This window comes from Cricetulus griseus, assembly GCF_003668045.3.
Source record: "Cricetulus griseus strain 17A/GY chromosome 1 unlocalized genomic scaffold, alternate assembly CriGri-PICRH-1.0 chr1_1, whole genome shotgun sequence".
Taxonomy (NCBI): domain Eukaryota; kingdom Metazoa; phylum Chordata; class Mammalia; order Rodentia; family Cricetidae; genus Cricetulus; species Cricetulus griseus.
The window spans coordinates 162,710,775-162,737,061 of NW_023276807.1; the positions used below are offsets into that span (position 1 = coordinate 162,710,775).

The 26,287-nt window shown below is 43.7% G+C and overlaps 1 protein-coding gene across 1 annotated transcript; it reads right to left on the reverse strand.

The window, feature by feature from the left end:
* Positions 1–5,170: 5,170 nt before the first annotated feature.
* Positions 5,171–23,773, reverse strand: Coq2 (coenzyme Q2, polyprenyltransferase). The gene is given in 8 exon segments (XM_027388542.2): positions 5,171–5,968; positions 8,098–8,286; positions 10,549–10,682; positions 12,397–12,482; positions 13,132–13,253; positions 17,143–17,309; positions 23,518–23,660; positions 23,662–23,773. Coding segments are annotated over 8 exon segments (1,107 nt in total). The 5' UTR covers positions 23,766–23,773; the 3' UTR covers positions 5,171–5,806.
* Between the last annotated feature and the right edge of the window lie 2,514 nt (positions 23,774–26,287).

The following is a 26,287-nucleotide window of genomic DNA, read 5'->3' on the forward strand; positions in this document are numbered from 1 at the left end:
AGGTTCCTTGTCATTTTTTGTTTTGAAGTCATTAAGTCTTGAACTCTTTCTGTAGCCTAGACCTGGAACTTGCAAACATCCTACTTCCGATTCCCCAGTAGTTTGAGCTTTTGGTACAAAGCTTTCCTAAGTGCATTTTATATTTCCAGAGCACTTTGGCTCAGAAGAGCTTCTTCTGAGCTGCCACATTGGATGGCATGGTGCTGTCTACTACACTGTGGGCTTCTGGAAGATGGGAGCTGCCTGGCTCCTCTGTGTCCCAGCAAGCAGCTTAGGTCTCCCACATGGTGATGTTTCAAGCATTTGGTGACTAACCAGGACACATTGATGAGGTCATCTACAGATGTTAAACATCTCCCCCTTTCCACGGAAGAGACAGTTCTGTATAAGAACAAACTCCTCCCAATACCAATAAAATGATGGGCAAATGAGAACACAATTCCATCTGATGTCAGATCCTAGGTACTCACTATTCAACAAGGCAGCATGCACCCACAATGACTGTCACCCAACAGGCAAAGGCACCCCGACGACAAACCATAAGGAAGGAACATAAATCTCCTGTTAACACATTGCAAAATATTAAGTGCCACTGGTGGTCACAGGTTGTAAAAGAAACAACTTATTCCTCTGTGGTTGCTGTTAAGGAACAAATGAATTTATCTCCACATTGACTACAGTTAGGAATGAGGCCTTGTGCACTTCAGATGGAAATGCAGATCTTTCTGGAGGACAACTTGAGAAAATGTTTCCTGAGCCATAAAAATGTTCACAGTACCACACCCAATCGTCTCTGGACTCTGTAAGCCTTGAAAATGACAGCTAGGTATACAGAGGCCTGCCTTTTCTTCCTGACTGCTGAGATTGGAGGTGTGTTCCATCCGGGCTGGCCTGGAGGTCTGTTTTTAAAGGCAGAGATGGAAAGGTACAGATTACACTGACTAATGAGGGGTTCCACTTACAGGTTAGTTTCACACAAGAAACTAGAATTGATGGCTCTCCAGTTTTTGTTACGAGGCAAAGCATAATGCAACAAGCTGCATGACCCAGAAACTTTCTCTTATTTTTCATTAGTATTCATTACATGTTTTACGTAGCTTTGTTCATGTGCAGACGAAATAGAAGCATTTTTACTGTGACCCCTCACCCTGTGAGGTTAATGAAGGACCTTAACAATGCCTACTGGCTGCACCTAATGGAGCTCTCAAAAGTTAGCTCACCCATCACAAGGAACAGCAAGTAGTCACGTGTTTTCGGTGTGGTGTGCTAGGGACATCTCAGGGGTGGACACGGGGCTCCGAGTTTGCCTTTCCAACAGGGGAGACAAAAACGTTCTCAACTCACAAGAAATGTATTTGAACACACAGACCTCAGAGAGGTTTAAGGCAGTGATCCCAAACCAGGCTGCTATGGCTAAGGCTAGGACATAGTTCCTGGTGCTGTTTTAGTGCTATGGACCAGGTTCCCAGGGAATCCAGAAGCTAGGCTATGAGAGTTGGAACTGTCTGTTCATTTTGTATGTAACAAATTCTTATACATCTAGTGGCTTAACTCAAATGTATGTGCTTATAGTTCTGGAAATCACAAGCCACAAATCTGCTTCACTGGGCTGAAGTCATGGTGTCAGCAGGTCTGGGCCCCTCTGCATGCCGAGACATGAGCCCTCATCCTGGGCTTTTTTAGTTTAAGAAAGGCCACTTGCGTTCCTTGGCACATGACCCTTCCCTTCCATCACTGCAACCCTTACTTTCTGTGATCGAATCTCTTACTACTATTTCCTTTGATCCCCTGCTATCTCCTAAAACCCTGTGATTGCTCCATATTCTAGACACCACAGGGTTATTTTCCTGTCTCCAGGCTCTTAGCTCAGGCATGCTCACAGTGCCTTAACCCTATATGGTAACATTAGTAAGTTCTGGGTTTTTTTTTTTTTTTTTCATCCCATGACAGTAACAGACACAAGAAGGGCCAGGACCTGAGCTGAGAGACAGGACGCGGGTGCAGAGGGTAACAGAGCTTATGAAGTGTGACCTCACCATGACAGGTTCAGTGCTTCCCGGAACTCCTCAAGCAAGAAAACAAACTTTCTCAGGATTCTGGATGCTGGAAGTGAGGCCACGAGGCCTCCCTGCTAGCCACCCTTTTGCTCTCTGCAGAGTCTGTCTCTGCAATTACTCCTCCAGGTCTTCTCTTTGAAATGATCTGGTTTTGTAGCTCAGGCTGACCTGGAACACAGTCCTCCATCTGTCAAAGCTGGGATTGCAGGTGTGTGCCACCACACCCAGCTCACACTTGTCTCGTATTTCCATTTTCTCTACTTACCAGGCCAGTGGCTCATCTAGAATCTCGTTTTAAGTTAGTCATTTCCTCAGAGTCCTACTCTGCAAGTGCAGCCACATGAGATATTCAGGGTTAGGAGTTCAGTATACGATGTGGTAGGGCTAAGACTGCCCATAGCAGGCTCAGGCATAAGCCAGCTCAGCTAAATGTTGGCAGCTATTGCAGATGACAACATGGTATCTAAGGAGCGTTCCAAGGGTTCCCTTGGCTCACCTGCCTATGGCTGGGCCCTCTGCATCTTCTCTGCTGGCAATGCTGCTAACATAGGATAGCTAAGTATGACCCAAGGAGCACAAACAGACTGAGCCAAGAGGGTGTGTGTGTGTGCCTGTGTGTGTGTGTGTGTGTAGGGTGGAGTTGAGTTGGGAAAGGGCAAGGTACAGCCTGATGGTGAAGCCCTTTACAGTTTGGTGGAGACATTGAATGCTTTGCAAAGGTGCCAGGAAGAGGGAGAGGTGGCACTGGAATGCAATTTCTGGACGCTGTGATTCCTGTCTTACTTTCATCCTATCAGTCTGGGCTATAAGGCTCTTTTACCTATTTCTGCTCTATCCACAGGCTCAGAAGTGGACTGGGATAAGGGTCTCCATCTAGCACATTTCTCAAGATCAGAGCAGCCCCTAACCTATCACATCAGCAAGCACCCTCACCCGGGGCTGGGACAGGGTAGTCTGGGACAGGCCTTGGATGGCTGCTGGGCTACTACTCCTTGGCTTGAACTTGGTTGACTGTCATTTTTGGAGCTTATGATCTACTCCATCTTTGTTCCCTTTATCCATCTACACAACATCTTCAGCCTTGATACAGGAAGAAGAAATGGAAAAGCCTAAAACAACCTTATGAATGAGAGAATTTATGACTCAACCATCCTGTTTATCACGAATGCTGAGATTTTCATTAAGGTTTGTTACCCTGTAACTTTCATCTGCTCACATAGGAAAATGAGAAACAACTGAAATTCAGAGCATTCTGCCTTCTGACTGAATTCCGCCAGTGCTAATTTCAAAACTTAAGGCTTTTTGTCATTGTCTGGAAACAGAAATCAACAAACATTTAAATTGTATTTCAATGCAGTCAGAACTAGATAAACTCTGAAGAGATAATGTTATCTTTTTTTTTTTTTTTTTTTTTTTGAGACAGGATTTCTCTGTGTAGCTTTGGAGCCTATCCTGGCACTCGCTCTGGAGACCAGGCTGGTCTCGAACTCACAGAGATCCGCCTGCCTCTGCCTCCCAGGTGCTGGGATTAAAGGCGTGCGCCACCAGCTACCAACACCCGGCAAGAGATAATGTTATCTTAAAAGTAGAAAGCAAACATTAAACATTCTCATCCTCGAGGCTGGCTGCCCAGGTGTCCAGGTTCTTCCCAGAGGCAATGAACTCAAACCCAGGAATAAAGAAAGTAAAGACTGGGGGGGGGGGGGGAGGGAGGGAAGATACGACTCAATGACGAAGAAGGGAGTTTGCTGAAGCAGACCAGAAACCCAAAGGGTGGGTTTCTTAGACTGAGGGGCTCCAGGCGGGTCTTTCATAGGGCGTCTGGATTCCACCCCTCCTCTTTTGTCTATCTTCCCATTGCCTTATCTCCTGAGCCCAGATGGCCCCATTGGCCCAGAGAGATAACAGTGAGATAGCAACCCAGCTACAGATTGGGGCTGTCTCTCTATAGACCAGCTGCTGTGTCATCTCTAACCTTTCTCTTGATGCCTGTTCCCTGTTAACGCCTCACTTTGCTGCTGTGCACCACGTACAGCTGCTACCGTGTGACATCTGAACAGAGTGCTGCAGGAACTCCTGTCTCGGCTGTATTCCCCCAGGCTTCTCAGTGGCTTGTGCTGTCACTACCGTCATTCACGTTTAGTGCAGTAATGTGGCCCTCAACATTATATATAGAAGTCACCTCATCATCAGTAAAGTATACTTCAGCCTAATAATTGATACAAAGGAAAAAATCAAGAGCACAGATGGGAAGAAATACTGGTGGGGCTGGAGACATGGCTAAGCGGTCAAGAGCACTGGCAGCTCTTTCACAGGTCCTGAATTCAATTCCCAGTACCTACAGGACAGCTAGTATTGTTTGACTCCAGAAACAGGCTGATTTGATGCCTTCTGTAGGCCCTGTATACATGTGGTACACAAACATACCTACCAACGAAACATCCATAAATATGAAATAAAAATAAAAGAGAAAAAAACATATTATGACAAACAAAACTGGGCTGGGGAGATGGCTCGGTGGTGAAGAACACTTGTTCTTGCAGAGGACCTGGGTTCAGTCCCCAGCACCCACGAGGTGGCTCATAACCATCCTAAACTCCATTCTGATCTCTGTGGGCACCAGGCACACACATGGTGAACACACATGCATGCATGCAAAACACTCATCACATAAAACAAATCTAAAAAGAATGAAGAGTAACACAGGTGGAGTTCGTTGAATTAAAAGCTCTTTAGAGAGTGGTATTTAAGGACGTGCTGTGAGGGAAAGGCAGAAATTTCACTGGGCATTGTGAATAGTAAGTGCACAGGCCCTGGGTTAGGTGTCTGCTCAGGCTGAGGTGTAGGTGGGCAGCCTGTCTGCTGTGGGGGAGAATCTGAAGGGTAGAGGGGAGATCTGATCATGGAGGCCTGGAGTGATGGGGGCACTGACTGGAGTGAGTCCCGAGTGACCGGGACACTGAAAGGTGGGCTGGGAAACGACTTGACTTTACTTAGGTTTTCTGGCTGCTTCGATAGAAACATAATAAAAGGGCAACATGGAGGAAAGAGTTCATTTATGTAGACTATGACTGCCCATGTCTGTCAGGGCTGGAATGAGAGTGAGTCACATACAAGGGTACAATAGGTAACAATTTATTTGCTTATACTCTCCTAAAACATCCACAACCAGAATGGCTTCTTGAGTCACAGCTTTGGCAGTGTGTAGAGGTCACAATAAAGAATAATGTGCCCCAACTGATCACAGGAGTCTTACTGAGAAATAAAGCATATGGTCACTTTCATAAGAGCCATTCATTTCCATGAGTTACACATCAATGTTTTTTTCTAAAGTTCCTGAAACTTCAGATGAAAATGACAAGGACACAAGGCTGCATCAATTTAAGCTGGAGCCTACCTAATGGAGGAGTCCCTAGCTGCTATGACAGGGAGGCATTTTGCTAGGTAACAACTGCATTAAAAGTCCAACAAACACTCTACTCATGTACCTCTTGCTTCTTAGCAGATTGCTCATACAAATCTAACAATGTGGTCTCTAGCCCCGAGTGCTTTATAAGTGGCTTTATTTGCTTGGATGGAACCCAGAGTCTTGGGCACAATTCACTGTGAGTCAGCATGCACTCTACCTGTGAGCTACAACTCAAGCCATTTGCTTCTTCAAGACAGGGTCCCACTGTCACTGAATGGCTTTGACCTAGCGATTCTCCTGCCTATGCTTCCTGAGTGCACCACCAAGTTCAGCTGATTTGCTAATTTTCCATTCTAACATCTTCAGGTTGTTTTGTTTCTTCTTTCTTTTCTTTCCACAAATTTCCAAGGACGATTCCTAAAAACAAGAGTATTCCTAGTGTGCGGTTGGAGGTAAACTTGTCCCAGCAGTCCTCTGGTCTGTGGATATCTACAGTGTATATCTGAAAGAGAGAGCAAGTTTAGGCAGCACAGGCAATCTATTCAGAGAAAACAAAAGTTATAGGAAGCTGTTATTACACCCTAACTATCTTCCAATGTAGAAAGATCAAAATGTTTCTTCCCGGGGAAATCACTCAGCTGGATTCTAAATGCTCTGGCTGAGGTGTGGGACTGTTCTGAGAAACAATCCATTGCTATGCTTGGTTCTAACCACAGGTTGAACTTCTCCAAACAAAAAAGTGAACAAACAAACAAACAAACAAACAAACAAGCAAGAAACATTCCAATGTCCAAAATGGACACAGCAGCTGGAAACTCACACATGGCTTTCTGTGATGAATCAGTCAGGATACAGGTGCTCTAAAATCAGTTTATGCAAGCACCTTCTGGCTATGTGACTAAGACAGACATGACACACATGTAAATTTCATGTTTCAATTTGAGTCCCATTCCCAAAACATTTATTATGTATATGCAGATACTGTAAACTTTTTAAAAAGTCTAAAATCAAAGCCTTCTGGCCCTAGCACTCAGGAAGGGACCTCCACTCTCCATCCTCCACCCTCCTTGAGTGCATGAACTTATCAGGGCCCCAGGATTCAGGAAGGGTCCACCCTGCTGAAGCTCCATCCTCAGGCTCCAGCTTTATTTCCCATAGCAGTGTCTCAAATGAGGAAAGTTTGATTTGAGCAGAACAGCTGTACTGTGCGGGGTGATGAAAGGCTCTGCATATTGCTGGCTCTCAGTCACTAAATGAGGGATTCTCCTAGGTTATTACTATGACAACCAGAGGTGTTCTACTGGTATGTTTCTAACTCCTTCTCCTGTGCTCACAGGGGATCCAGAGACCCAGTCTGTGGCCAGCACCTGTATTACACACATTCTCTTTTCACATCAGCCCTGCAGATATACCAAAAACCCTCATTCAACTTCCCTTCCTTCTTCCCTTCCTTTTTGGACAAGGCCTCACTCACTGTATAGCTGGAGCTGGCTTAAATTTTGGATAGTACTGTATGCCACAGGCCTGGCTGCTTTAAAATGTCTCTTTTCTATTATGGTGTCAGAGACTCAAAATCAGGACTTCCTTTTTCATAGCAAGTTTCAGGACAGAGAGACAGACAGACAGACAGCAGACAGACAGACAGACACACACACACACACACACACACACACACACACAGAGAGACAGAGAGAGAGAGAGAGAGAGGGAGGGAGGGAGGGAGGGAGAGGAGGGAGGGAGGGAGGGAGGAGAGAGAGAGAGAGAGAGAGAGAGAGAGAGAGAGAGAGAGAGAGAGAGAGAGAGAGAGAGAGAGAATAAACAAGAGGGGGTAACCTGCAACTGAAACTGGGTCTGCTGCAAGAATAGCAAGTGCTCTTAACTGCTGAGCTATCTTTCCAGTCTAATTTCACCAGATGAGTGACCTGTTTGGCCCTACTTTATTATTATTGCTATTATTTTAAGGTTTATCAGTTTGCTTTTGGAGTAATCAACTCAATTCACAAACTTCAGCTACAGTTGAAAATTTCCCAGACATATCAGAAGTAATTTCGGGAAAATCAAAGGAGAAAAAAAAAATCCCCATTTAGATTTGTGTTAGTTTCTCTAAATTAACAAGGCTAATTTTATTTTGTTGGTTTGTTTTGGTTGTTGTTTGTTTTGAGACAGTCCAGGCTGTCCTGGAACTCACTATATAGACCAGGCTGGCCTTGAACTCACAGAGATGTGCCTGTTTTTGTCTCCTGAGTGCTGGGATTAAAGGCTTGCCTGTGCCACCATACCTAGAAATGCTAATTTTTTGATATGACAAGTTGATGAGGAGGGAGGGGCAGTTCAAAGCAATACAAGCTAAGAAGTTTGTTTCAGAAAGTCCCTTGCCTAGTTATCAGTGGTTATTTTTAAAAATAATCTCCATAATTTTCTGGGTGTTGGTGGCTCATGCTTTTAATCTCAGCACTCGGGAGGCAGAGGCAGGTGGATCTCTGTGAGTTCAAGGCCAGCCTGGTCTACAGAGTGAGTTCCAGGACAACCTCCAAAGCAATACAGAAAAATCCTGTCTCGAAAAACCAATAATAATAATAATAATAATAATAATAATAATAATAATAATTTATAGTAAGGAAAAGGTCAAACCTGATGAGCGAGGTGGGTTCCTACCACAGCCACAGCAGTGTAGTAGGGGAGGGTCTGACCACAGTTGGCTCCTGCAAGGCTCAGCGCTCCCAGCATGGCCACCCCAAAGCCACTGAGCCACTTCTTGGTGTTCTCCCTGAACAGCAGTGCTGTGGACTTCAGGCCAATCACAGCGTCATCTTTTTTGTCCTAATATCAGGAATAGGAAAGTGCATTTTGATATTTAATTCAGTAGCATGGAAATCACTTTTTTTTTTTTTTTTTTTTGTTTTTTCGAGACAGGGTTTTCTCTGTGTAGCTTTGGAGCCTATCTTGGCACTCGCTTTGGAGACCAGGCTGGCCTCGAACTCACAGAGATCTGCCTGCCTCTGCTTCCTTCAGCAAATCCTTCTGGCCTGCACCACCAGAGCCAGTGGAAATCACATTTCTTAGGTATTCAGCTTAGCTTTTTTTCTATATTTACAAGGTCACACAACTACCTCAGCTCTCTAACCAAGAGCACACATGTTAAAAAACATGGCACTACACCACAAGCTATAAAACCAGATGCCCAGCAAATCAGCAGGTAAAAGGACCATCAGACCACATTCTATACAGTCAGCAGTTGGCTCCATGTGCCACTCAATTCCTAGGACCCATAATGACCTGGGGTTCCACTTCTACGACATTAGGACTAAAACTCACTATTTAGATTCTAATGTCATTTATCTAATTTTTGAGACAGAGTCTCTCCACATAGCCCTGGCTGCCCTGGAACTTGCTGTGTAGACCAGGCTGATTTTGAACTCACAGGGCTCCATATCTGCCTCTGCCTGCTGGGTGCTGGATTTAAAGGTGTGTGCCACCACATCTGGTTTCAAGCCTTTATTCTTTACTGAGCTCCATTCCTCCAGAGTCCCCCATTCTTGGTTTCAGTCTTGCTGGTGTCACCAATACAGAGATGCTGCTCCCTGCATGACCACACCCAGCCCTTTCCACTCAGCCCAGTTGGCTCCTTCATGTGGAGCTAGGTACTGAGGACTCTGATGATCTCCCTGTCACTGTCTCCTCTAACTAGCGCACACATACACATAGGAGTTTATAAAACATTTATAACTGTATCCTGACCAGACACACAAACAGTAACTAATAGATGTGGGGAATGTATTAATCATTTCATAATGTGTACGTATGATGAAACATCACTTCATACAGACTGAACGTAAACAATGTTTCTATTCACTGGACTTCAGGGAGGCTGGCAAAACTATAAACATAAAAGGTCACAAATCAAGAAAGACAACAAGAGGAATCCCAAACAAACTACACAAGGAAATACTAAGAGAGCTGTAAGATGCTTTCTCCTCTGAGTAAATACTCCTTTAAAACAAGATGTAATTTATGTGTTTGTGTCTGTGTGTCTTCTGTGTGTGGGTGTCATGGAGACCAGCAGGGAGTATCAGATCCCCAGGAGTTGGAATTACAGGCAGTGTGAATCACCAGGTGGGTGCTGGGAACCAAACTCTGGTCCTTTCCAAAAGCAGGGAGTACTCTCAAAAGCACTCTTCTTGAAGTTTTACTCATACACCCACATGTATGGAGTGTTAAGATGAGAATATTATTATAATTGTCAAAACTCACTAACAGCTTGGTTTAAATATAACATATTATATTTAAAACTGTGATGTCATTCCATCAAGGGACTATTAGATGTATTCAAGTGACAATAACCAAGAATGGATAAAGAAATGCAAATGGCCAAATATGATGGCTTATGCCTGGGACCCAGCATTTGAAGCTGTGGCGGAAGTGCTCAACAGTCTTCTGCCAACACATGAGACCCGGTCTCAAAAACAATAAAAACTAAACTAAACAAAGGAAGAGCTGAAAGTCTGCCTAATATGATGACACAGACACAGGTGCAGAGCAAATAAAAGTATGAAATATGGAGACCATCTGAGCTTGAATTTCAGCTCTGCTCCCCACTACCCAGAGAACCATGGGAAGTTACTTATAAAACAGGGACAAACAAGATCCCCTCTGTGCAGATTGTTAGGGGGTTAACGTAGTATTTGTAAAATATTTAAAATGGTGCCTGGTACATAGTAAATATTATTTCAATGCTTGTGAATAAAACAGAATAAGCCAGGTGAACTGCTGAGTGAACAACTGTAAAAATGAACAGAGATATTTTGTTGAATGAGGGGAACTGGGGATGGTTTCTTATTTAGGGAATAATGACTTTCCTTTCAATTTGGTTCTTTAAAGTCACTGTTCAGATCAGTAATCCCATCTCAGGGAGTAGAGGCAAGAGAATCAGGAGTACAAGGTCATCCTTGACTACACAAGTTCAAGGCCAGCCTGAAATGTTGCCTCAAAAAACCAAAACCAAACCAAAGAAAGAAACAAAAAGTGTTCTTAGAAAGAAACAGCAGCCAAACCAAAGTTAAGAAAGATATATTACTTCTTTACCTGATGGGCATAAATAGTATCATATATCAGTGTCCACATAACTCCAGAAAAATAAAGAGGCAGGCATACAGCTGGGTCACAGGAGCCCTTGATAGCAGACCATCCAAGTAATGCACCCCAATTAAAAGTCAACCCTACAATCGGTGAGACAGGAAGAGGGGAAGAGGAATGTACGTCAGCACTGCACAGGAACATGGCAGGTGGGCAGGACAGGTCAAAGGCTCACTACCGTCAGGCCCTGAGACGCTGCCTTGTGTCCTTCACAGAGTCTTCTCAACCTCTTGTGGTTGGTACTTATTTATTTGTTCCATCTTACAAAAAACAAAATAGGAACAGAAAGTTTAACTAGTAATTAAAATACGATAGCTGATAAAAAGAGTAATATCCTTTAATAAGGTAACTAAGAAGTTTGTGCCTGGCAGAGCCAACAAACTGCGTGTGCTGGGGTTGGAACACCTACCAAGCTCAAAACCTGTGTTCTTCCAGCCTCACTCTACCTCCCCCCTTTCAACTGTGGGAACAAGAGTATAGACAGAACACTTACTTATTCTGCAAGCACAGCCTCTGTGAGGTCTGTAAACCCATCCACAGGCTGACAGTACCTACATCCTACCTGCAAGGCTTGTCACCTCTTAGGCTCTAGGCTCCAGACTCAGCCTTCTGCTGGACACCTCTGCCTACAAATCTCTCAGGACTTGAAGTGCAGTGTCTGAAGGCATTCTGCAGAGACCTTTTTCTTTTCTTACAGTGTCTGTTCCCACTGGGAACTCCCTTCCTGTACTGAGAAAGCGCCTCTCCTCTGTAGTCCCATCACATTTGTTGTGATTTGCCACACTGTACTTCAATAACCTGCCTATCTGCTGTCCTCTAGCTCCATAAAAATGGTGACTGTGTTTAAGTCACATTTATCTTCTGAACACCTGTTGTGATTTCTGACATAAGTACAAGCAGGGTCTCAATAATTGTTTAAACTACACCAACTGTAATATATTGGTCTGAAGGTAGATGCTTATACTCTTTTTACCAAAAGATTTCCAGATCCATTGGAACATTACTTTCTAGCTTAAAAAAAAAAAATGAAGAGAAAGACAGAGAGAGAATATCCAATGAGGGGATAAATATTCAGTCACAACTTTCCCACAAGTCAAGCCCTCATTACCCCATGAAATCTCTTTTGATTATTTTATTTACTGGAAAAATGGCTCATAGAATTAGAATCAGCCTAGGAATGATTTAGAATAATTTAGAAATAGGAAAGAATAGTCTGGAAGTAGTTTCTGATCTGGCCATCTACCTACCTCCTGTTCACGGAAAAACACTGTCTAGAGTGCTTGCTCTGTGTAATGCTGATGGTGGGCTATACATAAAGATGCTTCTTAGTCGCTCACAGTTTATTAACGGAGAGACAGAGAAGCACAAATATATTTTTTGTTGAAGTTTAAGAGTGGGAGCTATGGGAGCCATCAATTTTAGCCTTTGTTTGCCTCAGAACTGCTTCCTACCTCACTCCTGAACACCTTAGGATGCCCCAGTCAACTGTCTTTTCATGACGTCTAGGATTTTAAAAGGCACTTCAGAGAAATAATAACCCTCATGATTTTAATAAATACATAGGATTTCCTAGCCAATGAGAATAAATAATTAGTCCTTTAAAGTATGAAAATTTATTTTTCAGCAAACTTGATGACTGACTTCTCTTCTCTCTCTCTCTCTCTCTCTCTCTCTCTCTCTCTCTCTCTCACACACACACACACACACACACACACACACACACACACACACACACACACAGGATATAAAAACATTGTTGATAGTGTGAAGGGAAATACTTTGCTGTCTCAGTCTTACCTAAGGCTAACTGAGGCCAGAACGTGATTCTTTTCATTAGTGGGTAGGTGACGACAAGAAGTAAGGATGCTGCGCCCATGGCTATACTGGAAACAAAAGAATGGGATTAATGTCATCACTAGAAAACATTAACTATGTTTAATTGCAAGGTATTTTTGTCTTAAGTAATATTTCTGTGAAATTCTTTGCAAGAGTTTGAGTTTACCTACTACAGAAGATGATCAGAAAAGTGTTTCAAATGTCACAAAACAATAGCTACCCAACACGGTGTTTTCATGGATTAGGTACTATTGTAAGTGCTTCAATTCTGTCCATTCATTCTATGAGCTGTGCTATTTAGACTGACAACAATAGGCCCTCACACTTTTATATTAATTACAGACTCTGGGAAAGACACAGTTCCTCTTTGTGTTAACTGAGTCTAACTTCTGCTGCTTCCAGGTACGAGAGTAAAATTACACATACCAATGGCTGTCTATATACTCAAGAACTCGGGGATGGGCCTGTGTCCCATCAGAGCATTAGAGCAAACACTAAAGGTACTTCAAACCAAGCTGGTCTGCTTGCTTCTCTGCTGAAGCATTCCTGAATCTGACAGTATGGCGAGTTCCTTCACTCTTCCTAACCCATGCTGCTTCACAAGAATCAACAGATTCATAATAAAGAGAGAGAACTCTACTTTATTTCCACATCAGAGGAGATACTTTGACATAACTGCAACCACATCTAATGTACCTGTAGTAGTTCAAGCACAGGAGAACTCCCAGTGCCAACGTCAGCTGTCCCCCAAGGAAGACGAAGGACTGGAAGGTTGAAATGTCTCCAGCGGCAATAGGGCGATTTGCTGTTCTCATAACCTCAACATAGGAAAATAGACACCTTAAGCTCATGCACCAATTCAATTGTTCATTTAAACACTGACTCACAGATGGGCTAGGGAGATGGTTCAGGGGGCCAGACATCTGTCTCCAAACCTGACAGCAGGAGGTAGAGCCTCAGAACCCACATGGGGGAAGGTGAGAAATGCCTCTTCCCAGTTTTTCTCTGACCTCCACTCACATGCAGTGTTTATTTAACCCCATACATGCTCATACAAATGAATCAATGTTATTTTAAAATTAAAGTGAGGGTTGAAGAGATGGCTCAGCAGGCAAGGGCACTGGCTGCTCTTCCAGAGATCCTGAGTTCAATTTCCAGAAACCATATGGTGGCTCACAACCATCTATAATAGGATCCAATGCCCTTTTCTCGCATGCAGGTGCATATGCAGACAAAAGCACTTGTGTACATAAAATACCTAAACAATTAACCATTCTCACCTGGTCCGCAGCCATTTAGTCCCAAGTAAATACACAGATGCTTAGATTAATTACAAACTGTTTGGCCAATGGTGCAGGCGTCTTACTGGCTAGCTCTCTTAATTAACCCATAACTAGTAATCTATGTGTTTCTACATGGCCTTATCTTACCAGAGAAGGCTCCAGCATGTTACTCCTTCAGTGGCTACATGGTGTCTCTCTCAAGACCTCTCTCTGCATCCTCTCCCCAGAATTCTCCTCATCTCATAGCCCTGCTTATACTTCCTGCCTGGCTACTGGACAATCAGTGTTTTATTTATCAACCAATAAGAGAAACATATATACAGAAGGACACCCTCCATCAATAGATGGCATATTAAAGCCCCAGGCAGTGAACATCATCTTAACGGCAGTGAAACACCTGTGCTGTGTTGAATGCCAATACACAACCCAGATTCTTAGAGAAAATGGAAAAGGTTGGCTGGATTCATTATTTCTTAATAAAGCTTTCTTTCTGAGATGACTGCATTTAAGAAATGAAGCTGGAGCAATGGCTCAGTGGTTAAGAGCACTGGCTGCTCTTCCACAAGACCCAGGTTCAATTCCTAGCACCCACATAGCAGCTCATAATTTCCTGTTAACTCCAGTTTCAGGGGATCTGACACCTTCACACAGACATATATGAAGACAAAACATGAATGCACATGAAATAAAAATAAATTTTTTAAAAGAATATGGAAATCCCATATACCCTAATCATCTCTTCCATTAATGACATCCTGGGAAACTATAAGAGCCAGAATTTTGACATCAATGCAGACAAAACCTATTAATACTCCTACCTACCACAAGGATCTCCATGTTCCCTGTGAAGAGTCACTCTTTCCTCCCTCCATCACTCCTGATTCCTAGCAACTCGCTTATTAAGAAGCACACAGTGTGACCCTTTCAGGTTTTCTTTTCTCTTGACATAACCTCTGGAAGCACCCACACTGTTTTGTGGATCATGTATTGCTGCTGTAGTATTCCAGAGTGTACATGTATCAAGCACTGTTAACTCACACAAGAAAGGACAACTGGCTTGTTCCAGTTTGGAGCTATTACAAGTAAAACCACAAAAAACATTCATACGCAAAATGTCATGTGCACATAAGCTTTTATATCTGTAGGATGGATGAGTGTAAAGGAGTGCACCCCCTGAACTGGACAATAGGTGTGTGCCTACAGTAAACAAGCCAGGTTCCTAGTCTGAAGTACGGCTGTGTCCCTGAACCCTCCTCACCGGCAACATATGTGCTGTTCTTGGCAGCATTTACTGCTGCTATGGTTTTTCATGTCAGCCATCCTGATAGGTTTGTAGTGATACTTTATTGCAGTGGAAGTTTGCATTTTAATCAAATCTAATGATGTGAAAATAACAATTTTTATGTGTTACTTGCAATCTTGGCATGTTTTTGTTGAGATAACTCTATTCGTGTAATAATCAGATTTTTATTTAGTATTTGGTTCTGAGAATTTTTTTATACTGGTAGCCTGGTAGGTATGTGGTTTCAAAATATTCACCAGTGCATACCTTTAATCCTCCTTTTTTTTTTTTGTTTTTCGAGACAGGGTTTCTCTATGTAGCTTTGGAGCCTATCCTGGCACTCGCTCTGGAGACCAGGCTGGCCTGGAACTCAGAGATCCGCCTGCCTCTGCCTCCTGAGTGCTGGGATTAAAGGCGTGCGCTACCAACGCCTGGCACCTTTAATCCTCTTTAAAGGGCCTCCAACATGTCTAAGTTGACTCTGGTGAAATCCAACATAACAATATTCCTTTTTATGAATTATATTTTCAGCATTTCTATTCAATTGCATTCAAGAGTTTCAGTCTCTCTTTAGTTCACAGACACTGACTGAGATTTTTTTTTTTTTTTTTTTTTTTTTTGTTTTTTGAGACAGGGTTTCTCTGTGGCTTTGGAGGCTGTCCTGGAACTAGCTCTTGTAGACCAGGCTGGTCTCGAACTCACAGAGATCTTCCTGCCTCTGCCTCCTGAGTGCTGGGATTAAAGGCGTGTGCCACCACTGCCCGGCCTGAGATACATCTTAACTGTGGATTTGTGACACTCACCTTCCTGAAAATGTATTTATACAATGTACATTTATGCCTTTTGCCAAATTTCACATTCAGCTGTTATTTCTTTAGGTATTTTTCAGTATTTCTTACTTGAAATGCAAACATTTTATGTGTCATAGGAGTCTAACATCATTTATTTTTATTTTACTGTTTTATGTGTATGGTGTTTTGCTTGTATGTATGCCTATGGATCACGTGTGCCACTAGTGCCTGAAGAGGCCCGGAGAGGGCATCAGATCCTCTGGAACTGGAGTCACAGACAGTCGTGAAGTGTCACGTGGGCACTGAGAATTGAACCTCGGGAAGATCCTCTGGAAGAGCAGCCAGTGCTCTTAACCACTCTAATCTCATTTTAATCTTGTTTTAGTTGGGTTTTTGACTGCATTTGGCCAAGGGAAGGGATTGTGGATACTGCCTAATTCTTTCCAGATGGGATTAGAAGCTCACACTTGCTCCTTGGACTCCACCGGCTCCTGAGAAGTAGGCTTTTGTGGGTGCTTGGTTTTGGTCTGTTCTCTTCTGTGCTCCCAGTCTGCTGGCCTCTTCAGTTCCAAGAATGAGAAGGGTGAGGCAGACAGTACAGCACACTAATTAGCGTGGTCTTCTGGGGCTCCTGAGGCTCTGCCACCTGTTCCTCCAGTCCCTGTTGTTGTTTTCTATGTGATAGCTGGAGGTTAGGTTGTGCTTAGTGGGAACAAAGGGCAGTATGTCTGGTCCACCTCCCAGGGAGCAGAGTTAGACTATGTAAATAGTTACAGTGTGGGACTTTTGCGTGCTTTCTAAGGGAGATAAAGCAGCTCACTCAGTTACTATAGTAACTAAGAATAAAACAGGACACTTGTAAGAAGTATATTTTAGTAGAGAGTTCTTGTAATAACACTTGGATGGTGCATGATTTAAAACTTACACACTGAAGGTCTGGTCTTTTCCACTTAATAGTTTTGGGCTATGGCTGAGTGTGGGTAACTGGAGCTGAAAAGCAAACTGAGGGCAGGGGCTTTGGTGGAGCCAATGCTAATGCCTGACCTAGTTCATTTACACTAAGACCTGATTTACAGAAGAACATGACATGGAAAGGTTCAGGGTCAATTTCTCACTGTCCCTTCTACCTTTAACTTCTTCACCCTTGGCTCCTACATTTTAAATTACTTGTAAAATTCCAGTACATATCTGCTCTGCTGCCACTTTTCCGCTGGAAGGGAAGGGAACTGCACTTTGCAACAGCAGCTAGTCAACTGATACTTTTCATGGTGGATTTCAGTGGTATCGTGTAATGCCATCACTGTTCTGCAGAAATGAGAGAAGCTTCTGTTCCTTTCCGGGGTGAAGATACCTTTTTATCGAAGTCACGGTCCCACATGTCATTAATAGTGCAGCCTGCTCCACGCATCAGAATAGCTCCAGTGCCAAAAAGTGACAGCATGTACCAGTCAGGAAAACAGCCTGGTTCAGCGGCCAAACCAATGCTCCAGGTGCAAGGCAAGTACAGCAGCCATGTTCCTAAACAAAACCAAAAACATATGTAAAAAGAGAAAGGGACACATTTAAGTCAGATAATTGCTTCATTTGCTTAATTGCTGTCTTGGCTTCTGCTGCTGTGACAAACACCATGACCAAATGCAACCTGGGGAAGGGTTTATTTGGTGTGGCCATCCCCATCATAGTCCATCATTAAAGGAGTCAGGGCAGGAACTCAAGGCAGGAACCCAGGGGCAGGGCTAATGCTTACTGGCTTGCTCAGCCTGTTTTCCTCTACCACCCAGGACCATCTGATCAGGGTGGCAATGTCCCCAGTGCGCTAGGCCTTCCCACATCATTAATCAAGAAAATGTCCCAGGCAATCAGTGGACACATTTTCTCAGTTGAGGCTGCCTCTTCCAAGATGAGTCTAGCCTGTGTCAAGTTGACAAAATCAACCAACACCTCCCCCGCCAAAAAACCCCAAGGACACAGCACAATCACCACATCCCAAAAAAGCATAATCAAAGTAAAACATCTCAAAGGCTTATGCCTGGAACTGCAGCACTGGGGAGGCTGAGGCAGGAGGACTAAGAATTCAAAGTAATTGAGTATGGTGGCATGTGCCTTTAATTACCAGAATTTCCTTAATCCAAGAGGCAGGCAGATCACTTGGCCACATAGCAGATTCAAGGCCAGCTGGGCTACATAGTGAGACCTTGTCTCAAGAGTTCAAAACTGATGCCAGGCGTTGGTGGCGAACGCCTTTAATCCCAGCACTCGGAGGCAGAGGCAGGTGGATCTCTGTGAGTTCAAGGTCAGCCTGGTCTCCAGAGCGAGTGCCAGGATAGGCTCCAAAGCTACACAGAGAAACCCTGTTTTGAAAAACAAAACAAAACAAAACAAAACAAAAGGAGTTCAAAACTGGTCTGATACACATAGCAAGACCCTGTCTAAAAACAGAAACTTCTCCCTAACAAAACCTGAAAACACTGGAAAAATAAGCCAGGTGTGGTGGTGTACATCTCTGCACTTCAAGAGGCAAAGACAAAAGGCTCAAGTTGAAGGCCAACCTGGTCTACATATGAAGTCCTAGGCTAACCAGGGCTACACAGTGAGACCCTGTCACGAAAACAAAATAAAACCAACCAACCAACAACAAACTAATCCCATCAAGTCAAGAGAAAATAAATCTGTAACTCAAATTGTAATAAACATTTAACTGAACACATAAAAAGCCCATAAAAAGAAACAGAGAGGGGCTGGGCTCTTCCAGAGGTCCTGAGTTGTTCAATTCCCAGAAACCATATGGTGGCTCACAACCCCATTGAATGAGATCTGGTGCCCTCTGCTGGCATGGAGGCAGAAGACTGTATACATAATTAATAAATAAAAATCTTAAAAAAAAAAAAAAAAAGAAAAAGAAAAAGAAAAAGAAGGAAAAGATCAGCAGTTGAGAATGGACAAAAGGAGCTGGAGAGATGGCTCAGCATTAAGAACATACCTACTCAACAGTCGGTAAAACCTTCCTTTATTGTTGTCAATACAGTTCGTTGAGATGGTCTTTGGGGAAGGCTACTGCACTTTAGTTTTCTATCCCATACTGAGCATCTTGAAGCCATATATATGTACAAGGGGGTCTAGATTTTAATGCTTAACCAATAAACTAGATGGAAGTATATTATACAGATGAGAGACTTTACAAATGATATTTGATATTCTATTTCTAAAATGGAAGTCTTTCAACTAACCTTTGTATATCTTACCTGTTAAAGTCTAAAGGGTATAAAGACTTGTTTTGCTTGATACAGGTCTTACTGTATAGTCCAGACTGGCCTTGAATTCTAAAGAAAATCTTCCTGCTTCAACATCCATCCTTGGTGCTGGGATCATGACTGGATTGATAGAAGTTTTACTTCCTGATTTAGGAATGGGAGAGGTGAAGGGCAAGTTAAGGTGACATACACCTCTACCCCAGCACTTAGGAGACAGAGGTGGCAGCAGTCTGCATTCAAGACCAGGCTAAGCTCCTCTGTGAGATCATGTCTTAAAACTCAAGAGTTGGGGATGTGGAGTTCAGTGCTAGTATTTGCCTGGCATGACACAGGCTCTGGATTTGATCTTACATAAAAATGGTCAAATTAGGGGCTGGAGAGATGGCTCAGTGGTTAAGAGCACTGACTGTTCTTTAGAGGTCCTGAGTTCAATTCCCGGGAACCACATGGTGGCTCACAACCACCTTGAATGAGATCTGGTGCCCTCTGCTGGAATGCAGGCAGAAGACTGTATACATAATAAATTAAATAAATAAATAAATAAATAAATAAAATCTTTTTTAAAAAAATAGTCAAATCAAAGTTCCTAAAACATTTAAGCTGCTTATAGAACAGAAAAGCCACAGAAGCAATACTTCTCTAATAAAATTCCTGAGAAGTGGCCAGCTCAGGGCCTGAATTCTGGTTGCCCTGGGCAGACACACATTTAGAATGCCTTATCTAAAACATGAGCAACAGGTAACATTTATTGGATGTTCATGAAGTATTGGCCAGCAGCTTAAATATGAAAAAATATTATCAATACGCCACCTTACAGATGAAGGAACACAAAGCCAGGCATGTAAAACAATTGCTCCTGTATGCATGGGCAGAGCACACAGGGGACAGAGGTAGCTGAGGCCAAAAGAGAAAATACTTGCCACTATTTGCTTGGTGCACTAGAAATGAAGTCTCCATTAAAGAGTCCTAGGCTATATAACACCCAGAGCACAGTGTAACAGGATCTTCCTTGGCCACAAGTCCATGCTATGATTATAAGCTCACTTACTGATAGGAGGAGACTGTAGTGCTCCCTAAAGATGAGGCAGCTCTTACAGACCAAAAAGTCAGGAGCCCACCACTAGTAAGGGGGCAGATACAAGACACTAAAGTATCTGAAGGCTGAAGTCTCGATTTCATCTGACATCAAGGACAAAGAGCATCTACCTCACTGACTTTTAATGAGATGACAATACTAGGGCCGATGGTTATGAAAACAGAACTTGGGGCTAATGTGTGCTACAAGTACTCTACCAGTCTACAACCAGAATGGACTAATCAACCTATATTAAGACATATAACATACATAAGTACAGGCACAGTTTTCTCTAATTTCTAACTCCTGACATACTACTATTAATATTCTTGCGCCCCTGTCAAGTCCCTGATCACAGCACAGAACATGTGTTTATGAATTCAGGTACCCAGCAGTTCTGTGTCAGGAGCCTTCACAGAATGCTTTTGGGTCTCATAAAAAGGCAGGCATTCTCTTTATTACACTAACTGTGGTGGTCTGAAGGAGAATGTCCCCTGTAGGTGCTGGCATTTAACAAATGGCCTCAGTGGGCGATGCTGTTTGGGAGGTTTAGGAGGTGTAACGTTGGAGGACAAAAGTGTGTCAATGGAGTTTAAACACTCTGCCATTTTCCGTGTGGTTCAAGATGTGAACTCTCAGCTTCTGTCCAGCCAAGGTTTGCTGTCATGCTCGCCATGATGGACTCTATCCCTTTGGAACTGCCAGCCCAAATCAACTCTTTCCTCTGTAAGTTGCCTTGGTCATGGTGTCTTACCACAGTAATAGAAAGGTAACAAATACAAGGACTGAAAGATAGAGGGCAGGACCTACACAAAGCCACACTGGTTAAGACAGAATTCTAACCCAGCAGTCTGGCTGAACGTTAAGTCAAAAACTCTTACTTCTCATACCTAAATCTCAATGCACACGAACATTCTACTTCTTCTGCCCCTACTGATTCCCAGGAGCATTTCTTTCTGTCTTCCCTGTGACACCTTCATTCCTTATGGTTATTCTGTGAAGAAAGGTGGGCAGAGGTAGTGAGAAGCCAAGTAGGTTGCAGACAGAAATGTTTATTATGAAAGGGAAAAACTCTCTGGGAGATGAAATAAAATGGTCAAATTCTGAAAGGGGTGGGCAGAACAAAATGCCTGTGTAGACTAAGCCTATGACTCTCTAACTACGAATTTTCCTTAAGACAACATATCGCCAGTTAAGTAGTAGAGAAGGAAAAATGACACTGCCGATTTGGTGGAAAGAGTGCCACCTGCTGACTTCCTGGGGTAATACAGACTGACTGGTGATGGTGCTCAGTGGTATTGCACTTGCCCAGCATAAGGAAGGCCTTGAGTTCCACCCCTAGTGGAAAACAACAGAACTTTGTTATTGCCTTCTCAAAAACAATGATGTCTGACGCTGGTCTATGAAAGTAATCAAATAAAATACTGATACAGTAAAACAATAATTGTCTTAGTGTCTTACAAGAGAATTATACGCATTAAACCAGAAATTCCATTGCCAATTACTGCTCCTGACACACGGCAGGGGCCCAAAAGCATTTGTTGAGTGAATTCTATCCTGTAATCGTCTTATTTAGCATCAAAACATGCAAGCCGGTATCCTAAGATACTTAACACATACAACTATAAAAACAATTTTCTCTAATCTCTAATCCCCACTTCTGAAGTAACAGTGACTAATGCTAATGAAGGCATTAACCGTGCTCTTATATGCAGGCAGATTCAAGGTATTTATCGTGGTGTGGGTGGATGATATGGATCACTTTATGAAGTCAGCATTAGCACGGCCCTTTTATAGATAAAGAAATGAAGGTACAGAGAAAAGTTATTTAGCCACAGTCCCTCCACTGAACGGATGGACTGGAAGGTTCAAGTCCTCGAGGTTTGACTCAGAACTTGGCTTATAACCATTTGATAGAGTCCTGTTACACGGTAGAATGTACAGCTACTAGAATAATGTTTAATTGTGGAAGCAAAACAATGGCAGCTGTTGATCCCTCCTGTATACTTGTAAGTCTATCCTGTAGCTTTGTCATCAGAATCTAAGAACAGAATTGTAAGGTGTTTGTGTAAACACTGAATTACACAACACTCTAATAATTGCAGGCCTACCTTTCATTTATAGGCTTTTGTACTTTAATCTCTGATTACTAAAATTCAGTGCTTGAATCCCAAGCATTAGCATCTAAAATATCACAAGTAAGGCCTTGCTGGGTGTGGTGCCACTCCCAATCCCTTTGTCACTTGGAAGGCAGAGACAAGTTCTGGAGATTGAGGCCAGACTGCAGTACAAAGCCAAGCCCTTTTCTCAAACAAGGTAAAACAAAACAAGGTATGGTGGTGCATGTCTGTGATCCAAGCAATTGGGAAATGGAGGCAGGAGGCTGGCCTCTAATGGAAACCTGTCTAAAAACAAACCTGTCTAAAAACAAAACACCAAAACCCAAATAGGGACACTTTGGGGGTTCTGGATAGGAAAAGGTAGAGTAACAATTTACATACTTGGATGTACTTCTATACACTGAAACAGTACGTCTCAGCATCTAAATTAGCTAGAATTCAGCCGTTACCTTTTCCTCTTTGTTAATTACTTTCTTCTGACCCATTGTTTGGTGTTGCAGGTCAGGCTCATATTTTTAATATGTTTTTTTGTTGTTGTTGTTGTTTTCATACTTTCCTAGATCAACTGTCTTTCCTAATCAGAAAAAATTCTTTGAAAGCTGGTAGCTTCCCTTGCTATCATTAAGGCTGAGTAAATTCATTTAGTACCGCTGGACTGAGATTTAGGAACTCCATGCATATGGAGCTTACGCTGTCAATAGTGCGTAAGTTAGTAACCGATGAACACTATAATGAAAAGAAGAAAAAAAAAGCAGGGGGTCACGGAGAGAGGTGACTGTGTTAGTTTGACGTTGACAGGCAATCCGGAAGTGCGATACTGGCTGCGTCAAATGTACTAAATCTTTGTAACCCGTGATGCAGGAAGAAAGCCCGGTACTAACACTGGGTCCTCCTCCTCCTCCTGTAACGAGAAGCCTTGCTTTCTTCAATAATCTTACTTTGTACCTCTTGGGCCTTATAGGACTGGAGGCAGAATCGAAAACTAATGACTGCAGAGATGCTTCAAAACTGGGAATCACCAAGCAAGGGCTTCGAGAAAGCAAAGGTGTGCTCGCTAGATCAACGGCCTCAGTGGGATACATGTTTACTGTCGTCACTGTCCGCCCCGGGTCTCAGGACTCAGAGCGTGGGACAATCAAGCGGTCCCTGGCTCTGAAGTCCCCAAGTGACTGGCCAGGGGCACAGCCCGCCTGCAGCGGAGCCGGGGCGTGCAGCAGGGCCAGGTTGCTCCGCCGACCGGCAGGGGGAGCGCACAGCGGAGCCCAGCCCGCCTCACTCACCTATTGGCTTGTCCAGGCGCATGAGGCGCAGGTAGGGCTGCAGGGGGCGCGGCGCCGAGTTCACCACGGCCGCGGCCGACAGGCTGAGCGCGCGTTTGCGCGGCGCCCCCGGGGCGGGAGCCCGCCAGTCCCGCGCGCCGACGCCCCGCCGTGCGCGCCAGGGCCAGCGAGAGCCCGCGCGGACCTCGCCGCCAGGCGGGCGGAACGGCCCGCAGGCCCCGCGCTAGCACGCCCGGCAAGCCCAGCATGGCGCCGAGGCTGGACGCCTCTCGGTGACGTCAGTCAGGGCGCCCGGCCGCGGGCGGGCATGCGCAGTGGTGTCGGAAGTCCGTTTGCTGTAAGGTGGGTGAGTGCGAGCTCCCTTGGCTTTACCGTGTAACTGTGTGTGTGTGTGTGTGTGTGTGTGTGTGTGTGTGTGTGTGTGTGTGTGTGTGTGTGTGTGTGTGTGTGTGTGTGTGTGTGTGTGTGTGTGTGTGTGTGTGTGTGTGTGTGTGTGTGTGTGTTGGTGTGCATGTATGTGTGTGTGTGTGTGTGTGTGTGTGTGTGTGTGTGTTAGGCTGCCTGCATGTATGTATTTACATCACGTGCTTGTGTTGTATGCATGTGTCAGGTTACCTTCATCTATGTAGCAGTGTGTACGTGGGTTAGGCTGCCTGTATGTATATAGAAGTGTATGTGTGTCAGGTTGTCTGCTTGTATGTGCATCACGTACGTGTGTGTTTTATGTATGTGTCAGGTTGCCTTCATGTATGTAACTGTGTGTGTGTGTGTTTTAGGTTGCCTGTATGTATGTAGAAGTGTATTGCATGCATCATGCATGTGCATGTGTGTTATATGTATGTCAGCTGCCTTCATGTATGTAACTGTGTGTGTGTTTTAGGTTGCCTGTATGTATGTTGAAGTGTATTGTATCACATGCATGTGTGTGGTATGTGTCAGGTTGCCCTCATGTATGTAGCTGTGTGTGTGTTTTAGGCTGCCTGCATGTGTGTTATGTATGTGTTAGGTTGCCTGCATGTATGTATGTATGTATGTATGTATGTATGTATGTGCATCACCTGCATACCTAGTGCCCATGGAGGTCAGAAGAGGGTGTCATTTCCCTGAAACTGGATTTATGGAGGTGCTGAGCTACGTGGGTGCTGGGAATCCAACCCATGGCCCTCTTCACAGCTGAGCCATCTCTCCAGCTCCAAATGAACTCAAAAGGATAGTATTTGTTACATGGAATAGTTCTACACAAAAAGAAAATGTGCAGAAGTGTTAACTACATCCAGATGTTCACCTTCTAAAGTTAAAAGGGAAGCAAGAGGCCAATTCAGTCAGATAAACTCAGATTTTTTTTTTAAATAAGCGAAGTTATTTACTCTGAGGAGAACCTATGTTTGACGGCAAGCCACAGTTTGATTCAAGAACAACTTCATGGTACCCTTAATAGTAGGCAGCCCTTGCATATTGCTGTATACCAGGCACGTGGCATGTTATCCCACTTAACCCCCTCACTGACTGGCTCTGGGTAAGTCACTCATCTGCATTTTAGTGTTTTGAGATGGTGGAGTGTCTTTTAGGACTCTTTCCTTAAGTCCTGTGCAGCGAATTCTGTGACACCTGAGTAACAGGTTGGTGGCCTGAAACTTGAAGAGAAATACAGTAGGGGGAGCACTGGCCTCTCTCTTGCTCGCAAGAACGAGGGCCAGACTGCAGTCTGGGAAGTGCAGCTGGTCCCTTGATCTTTTAGCTCCATCTAAAGGATATAGCAACACAGTGTCAGTCATCTGCTAAAGAGTTGAACTCTGAACTCTCTAAGTTTCCGGCCTTTGACACTTTTCCAGAATGTTGCCAAACTAAACTGTTTCTCTCTCTCTCTCTCTCTCTCTCTCTCTCTCTCTCTCTCTCCCTCCCTCCCTCTCTCTTTCTCTCTCTCTCTCCCTCTTCCAAGACAGGGTTTCTCTGTGTAGCTTTGGCTGTCCTGGAATTCACTCTGTAGACCAGGCTGGTCTCAAACTCACAAAGAACTACCTGTTTCTACCTCCCTGAGTGCTGGGATTAAAGATATGTGCCACCACCTGCTGTTTATTCTTAAATCCCCTTTTAGGTAGCAGAGGTGCCAAACACAAGGCACTTTTAGATTTGCACACTGTTTCCATTTGCCTGGAGTTCCCACCACAATATTTAAAATTCAAAAAGCATTGCAAATGCTTTCTGATTCCATTTCACAGGGAAAAGATGATAATGCTAATTTTGCTTCATTATTTTATTCTATTATGATGTAAAAGTCCATCAGCTTTTTTTTTACTCTCAAACCCATTTCAATCATCTTGTTCAGTGGTGTTATATACCTTAGACAAGGCAGAAGGGCACCAAAAAAGACTGTCTAAAGAATAGTTTCTAGTAGGAGGCTGGAGCTCAGGCGAAATCCAGAGCTCTTTGTCCTTACTGTTAACCCCACAGAGGTGTTCAACCTTTTGCCATTGTGACATGATATTCATGGCCTTTCATGGGATGCCTTGTACACACACACATACACACACCCTGAATAAATAAAAATATATAATGTTTTTAAAAAGAAAGTAAAAATGGTTTCAGCCACAAAACTCATAAGTCTCATCCCTGGACTTGGATATTCATATTTTTGTGTAGACGTTGTGAACCACAAAGATGAAATAAATGATGAAGATCATTGGAACAATAAGATACAGCACAGATTAAAAGCTAACAGGCACCCAGCCAGGTGTTGGTGGCACACGCCTTTAATCCCAGTGTCCCGCGC